At 39.7% G+C, this 6,358-nt stretch overlaps 1 protein-coding gene across 1 annotated transcript in view; it reads right to left on the minus strand.

Annotated features, from left to right (window-relative positions):
• Positions 1 to 4,349, minus strand: part of LOC107655837 (rho GTPase-activating protein 39-like) — a 21,629-nt gene extending 17,280 nt beyond the window's left edge. The window contains exon 1 of the mRNA XM_016443422.1: positions 4,186 to 4,349. Coding sequence (XP_016298908.1) covers positions 4,186 to 4,196 — 11 coding nt within the window. The 5' untranslated portion in view covers positions 4,197 to 4,349. The remainder of the gene's footprint in view (positions 1 to 4,185) is intronic.
• Between the last annotated feature and the right edge of the window lie 2,009 nt (positions 4,350 to 6,358).

Genomic DNA, 6,358 nt, shown 5'->3' on the forward strand with positions numbered 1-6,358 from the left:
AGTGTTCACTGTATAAATTAAATATAGATTTTTATCACAGCTGTTTTGTTGTTTGATGATCATTAATGACAGCAGCAGTATTTATAGGCCGCTGTCCCTTTAAGACCTGATGCATGGATCCGATATAATGATACACTTCACATCCGATTTCTTTCTCAGCTGTTTACCTGAATGATTGTCGAGATGGGTATTTTGTCATAATTTTATGTGTATGTGTATGTTCAAAGGATTAAGAAGAGGATTCAGTTTGCTGTTCGCGCTTCATGTGTGTGTGGCTGTGCTCGTAGAGAACAGCGCGCGAGTAACGAATCGCGTTCCCTTTCGCCTTTTCTCTCTGGAATTGTTTAAAATTCGCTTGCTTGTGTAAATACGAACAAATGATAAACTTATACTCTATTATGGTTAAATGTTGCAATTAATTCGCGGATCACATGCGTGCCGAACTGTGGGGCTTGGTCCGTACGGATCACGGATCAACTACGATCCGTTTAACCACTAATAATAAATAAGTTGCACTAGTAGTAAAATAAAAATTAAGCTAAATCGAAATATTAAAAAAATTAATAAAAATTATAAAATTACTCAAACATAAACTAAAATTAAAATGAAAACTTAAAATATAAAAAATAAAATCTAATTCAAAATATTATACAATATAAATTGCAGACAAATAGAACACAATACAGACAGGTGTTCTGCAGTGCAGGACGAGAGCAGCACCTGTGCACACGCTGTTTTGAATGCCACGGCCAAAACACAATGACATTCAGACTGACCGCAGGGTAAACAGCACTCATTGGGCCTGTGATCTCTGAGAATGACTCAATGAGGACGAGAGCGGGACCAAACACGCCTGCGCTGAGTGCGCTCCACCCAGCTGTGGTTTCACCCATTTACACACCCAACCTCTGCCTACCTCCACATCCACATCAGCAGGCAGAAACCCAAACATCAAACTCCTCTCTGTTTCAATAAAACGTTCCCTCACTCGAAGTAATGATAATAATAGAGTCATTTGTTTGTGAACTGGACTACATTGGTTGTGCCGCATGTTCTTGATTCACTAAAAAGAACCCATTTAAAAGAGTCATTTGTTTGTGAATTGGACTACATTGGTTGTGCCGCATGTTCTTGATTCACTAAAAAGAACCCATTTAAAAGAGTCATTTGTTTGTGAATTGGACTACATTGGTTGTGCCGCATGTTCTTGATTCACTAAAAAGAACCCATTTAAAAGAGTCATTTGTTTGTGAATTGGACTACATTGGTTGTGCCGCATGTTCTTGATTCACTAAAAAGAACCCATTTAAAAGAGTCATTTGTTTGTGAATTGGACTACATTGGTTGTGCCGCATGTTCTTGATTCACTAAAAAGAGCTGATTCAAAAGAGTAATTTGTTTGTGAATATATATATGATAGCGTCCACGCAGAGGGTCCCTGGCCATCCCTGTGTTTCTGTTTCATGGCCAATGCTTTGTTTGATAAACACAGGGTGGTTTCCAATAAAAATGACACTTCGCATTCCACATGGATCACTGACTTCCTCAACACTAACCATGAATAATGAAATACCACAAGACTCGCAGGTAAAGACGACGCCGGATAACGCATCGCGGCTCGGGTGCCGCAGGTGTCCGCATCCCCGTCATGACATTTTGCTTAAAATAGGACGCTGCGCGCGCCTCGGGGGATGCGTTCGCTAGGTGCGTGTCCGTGTCTTTACGGAGGAATGACAGAAAATCAACAATGAGCCGGTGCGGGGATCAGCTCGAGCTCTCGAGCACCGGCTTATGGGTGTGGAGGGTGTCATATGATTTATAAGAATCATTTGTTTCGTGAATTGGACCACACTTGTTTTGTTTTGTTTTATGTTTCTGATTCACTATAAAGAACTGATTTAAAAGAGTCATTTGTTCAGTAATTGGACTACACTGGTTGTGCTGTATGTTCTTGATTCACTAAAAACATCTGATTTAAAAGAGTCATTTGTTTGTGAACTGCTGTCTGTACCTGATTCACTAAAAGGAACTGATTTAAAAGGTAAATTAGACTACACTGGTTTGCATGTATGTTTCTGACTCACTAAAAAGGAACCAATTTAGAAGAGTCATTTATTCATGAATTGAACTACACTCTCTATGTTACTGCGTGCATCTCGCGTTCAATGGAAGTGTTTTCTTGGCATCTTTTACGATAAACACCCTTTTTATCTTATCAAATTCAACTCTAAATCTAATTTGGACTGCAAAAATTTGACTGCATAACTGCAGATTCAAAAGCAGATGTGGATAAATAAACAATGGCAAATTAAGATTGATCTTGGGATTTCAAGAATCAAGATTGAAGATTGTGATTAATCTGAAAAATCAATTTGCATGAACACAAACTCTTCTGCATTACATGCGTCTGGAAACATACACCACACATGTACATGAACTCTTATGTTTCTAGCTATGCAAGTTTGATTTAGTGAATTTTGCACTCTACAAATGTGCAATTCATTAAGAAACATTGCATTCTCAAGATGCGCTATTGCAGTTAGCGCAAAATGTCTTCTAATACAGTCAGCGTTTTTTTCAGAACAACTACTGTCATGGAGAAGCAACAGTTTGGCACATTAAGTTAGTTAAGCTGTTGACATATTTATTTCTAGCTACTTGGCACATTTGGTTTGGACACTAAGTATGAACAAAAGGACCAGCAATGCATTGGTCAAGAATTCATATATGTGCATTGTGTAAAGCATGTTTCCACCCTAAAGGTGCTTCAACAATTCGTTAACTTCCAAATGCCAACTTTTTCAACACCACTGGTTCCAAAGATTTTAGTTTTTTTTATTTCATTCATTTTTCACCCAGAAATTTAAAAAAAGTCTTTGTTAAAGAGTTATAAACCATGAACCAAACCAACCGGCTACGAGGAGAATTGCAACATACGAACTTTGATTTGACACAAAACACTATTTGAAAATCGGACAAAAATATAAAGGTACCAGAATGTGTACTAAACTCCTTAATGAGGGAAAGAACTACAATTCCATTAAGCAATGAAAAACAATGGAGAATATATAAAATTATTGATTATGCATATAGAAACATATTTTACGTTTATTGCTAAATATGCACATATTTAAGTAGTTTGAGAGCGTACGGAGATTTACTAGGTTACGTCATTTGCAGTGCTTCATGGGAGTGGCCGGAGCTCATTTGGCACAAGTTGCTTTATCGTGATTCTCTGATTGGTGGATTTTTTTTTTTTGCAGAATCATGGGTAATGTAGCTTTTTTGTTTGCCAGGAATTCCACCTTGGCGAAACACACTCTCTTCTCCAAACCCCGCCCTCTAAGGACATGTGAGCCAATCAGACGACAATAAAATGCATTAGTGCCCGCCCACTTTTTTGCACTGTTGGTTCCAGAAGTTTTTTATGTTTATTGCAATATATGCATATATATACAAATATTTAAGTAGTTTGAGAGCATATGGGAGTGCTTTATGGGAGTGGGCGGAGCTCATTTTGTGCAATTTGCTTGTCGCGATTCTCTGATTGGTGGAGATGTCTTTACAGAATCATGGGAAATGTAGTTTTTCGCCAGGAAATCTGCTGTTAAACATTTCTTTTAAAATTAAGTTGAAATAATGCAGGCTGATGTCTTCAACTAACGCATAAACCATCGATTAACAACCTCGTAGCTCACAGTAGATCTGTTTTTTAAGGTTTATCATTAAAAATCAACTCCACTATGGGGAAATGAATGTGATTTTTACTTCTGGAACCTTTTGCAATCTGTAAACTTGAAGATGCAAAATGATAGACATGCGTTGAGCGTTTCTGATTGGTACTAAAAAAATTGATTACAAAACCTGGATTCTCACAGGGATGGGTGATTTTTCATATATAAACAATGAGCCGGTGCGGAGATCAGCTCGAGCTCTCGAGCACCGGCTTATGGGTGTGGAGGGTGTCATGCACGAGCCGGGCTCAAACTAAAGGGATCCACATAGCTACATAAATACACACATCATGATGCAAATGAAGCCGCCGATGTTCACATAACCGGGTGACCGTCGTTAAGCACGCAGACTCGCCCGTCACCTCGGTCGCGATGCCAAATCACCGCATTTCATTTTCACACGCGAGCCTGCAATGGTGATGCGGATGCGCGCGCGTCGCGTCATGTTTACCTCTCAGCCATGGTGCCTCTCGTTCCCGCTTCAACACGCAGCGAAAGTAATCCACAGGACGCCAGTCATGATGATAGAGGCTCCGCCGCCGCAGTCAACGCGAGTGAACGAGGGTCTGGAGCACGCGCTGTCCGCCCGCGTCTCAGTCACCACCGACAACCTGACGTCATTTTGCGCTTCTAGCACGCAGGCGAGCGCGCGGGGAGGCTGAAAAGAGCAGGTTACCATGGCAACCCGAGCACGCCATCTATCTCTCTCCCTCTGTCTCTCTCGTGTGCGCATGCGCGGGCGTTTGTTGAGTGAGTGTGAGGAGCGTGTGGTGAGCTCGAATGAGTTTTCTGCCCGCTGTGGCTTTCCTTATACTTTTTTTTCGCTTTTTAGTTTATTTTTTTCTTGTATGGATATTGCTATTTTAATGTTTGATCTGATTAGGTAGATAAAACATTATTTTGTTTTGGGCGTTTTTTCGCCAGGGGTTCACTGAGGGCATGGCGGCCCAAGGTGCTGACTCGTTCGGTTCATTAACGCGGCGCCATGGAGTTAAAGTGGTGGCCGCTGCAAGTGTGAGATTGTATCTTGGCAATCGGAGAGGTTGTTGGATATAAGAGCATTTGAGCAGCGTCGAGGATGAGTAATGCAGTTGTTTGTTTTTTGAACACTGTAGAAAATGCCAATGATGTGGTGGAAAGAGGAATTGTAATTCGTGGCCTTTTTACACCCGTGCTTCCTCTTTCGACCCCTGCGAAAAAAGTTACTATGTCAAATATCCCACCTTTTATTAAAGATGAGGCTTTGGTTAAAGAATTGTCACGTTTTGGAAAGTTGGTTGCTCCAGTGAAAAAAATCGCGATCGGAAGCAAATCTGAGTTGATTAAACATGTGGTGTCTTTTAGGAGATTCACATATATGATTTTGAGTCAGAACTGAACTTAAATCTGAAACTCAGATTTAATGATTTCGACTACACTGTCTATGTATCTACTGACACTATGAAGTGTTTTGGATGCAACAAAGCCCAATAGTATCCAGCTGCAGACCCGCAGCACCAGCAGCAGTCACAGAACCGCAGCCACAGAACCGGACGTGAGGGGCGGGGCTTATGTTCTTAACAGAGCAGCGCCACCTAGCGTAATTTGCTTTTATTTCACAAGAAACGTCATACTTTATTGTATGCTTGCATCGTATAACGATACATTAAACATTTTAAAACATAAATCGTGTGTAATATAAGTGTATATAGTCATTCTTTTCATTGTATTACACAAGTTATTTCCTGTTAATGATATTAAAAATAATGCTAGGGACTCATGGCCATTTTATATTAAATATACTTTAATCACAAGAATCATGCATTTTTCTAAATGAAAACTAAAACATTTCAATGAAAAACTAAACGCACAAAACACAAACAGTTTATCATGCAATAATATATTGTGAGTACATATATTATACAAACAACTCAACTGCCCTGCTGAAGTGGCTTTGAAGATGAGTTTTTACTTTAACCAACTTGGCTGGCTTAAACACCCTGTTTGAGCAAAAAGGGCAGTGATAATTACTGCAACACTTGTTGCACTGCTGCAGCTCAGGTAATGTGTTGCCACTCTGGATGGTTATGTGTCTCTACAGGAGATGAAAGCACCACACAATTATCTCAACATTGACAGATGGGATTAAAATAACTAAACTATAAGGTAACACTAACTCACAAACAATGCAGAGTAAAGTAAAACAAACTATTTATATATGAATAATTAACGTCTTCAAAACTTCACACAAGGCCCATTTACAACACGTGATCCGAAAATTAATCGAAACATCTGCAGAAAAAAAGTTCTATACAATAAACTATGACAACAAATTGAAGCTTCAAAAAGACAAGGCCAAGCACAAATTAAGTATTTAGCAGATAAACACTTAACTTAATATATATGACAATTATTGACCATATGACAGCAAAAACATTAGAGACTATTCACGTACCGTGCTCTCAGCCATGCTTATCTCGTTGTAAATAACTCCGCCCCTCACTTCTGGTTCTGTGGCTGCGGTTCTGTGACTGCGGTTCTGTAACTGCTGCTGGTTCTGCGGGTCTGCAGCTGGATATATCTCGCTCGACTCAAGTTGCTCACAAAGTGAATGGAAATGTTATGATTACAGTGCTGATGAAATT

This window comes from Sinocyclocheilus anshuiensis, unplaced genomic scaffold (assembly GCF_001515605.1).
Source record: "Sinocyclocheilus anshuiensis isolate Anshui unplaced genomic scaffold, SAMN03320099.WGS_v1.1 scaffold1603, whole genome shotgun sequence".
Lineage (NCBI taxonomy): Eukaryota > Metazoa > Chordata > Actinopteri > Cypriniformes > Cyprinidae > Sinocyclocheilus > Sinocyclocheilus anshuiensis.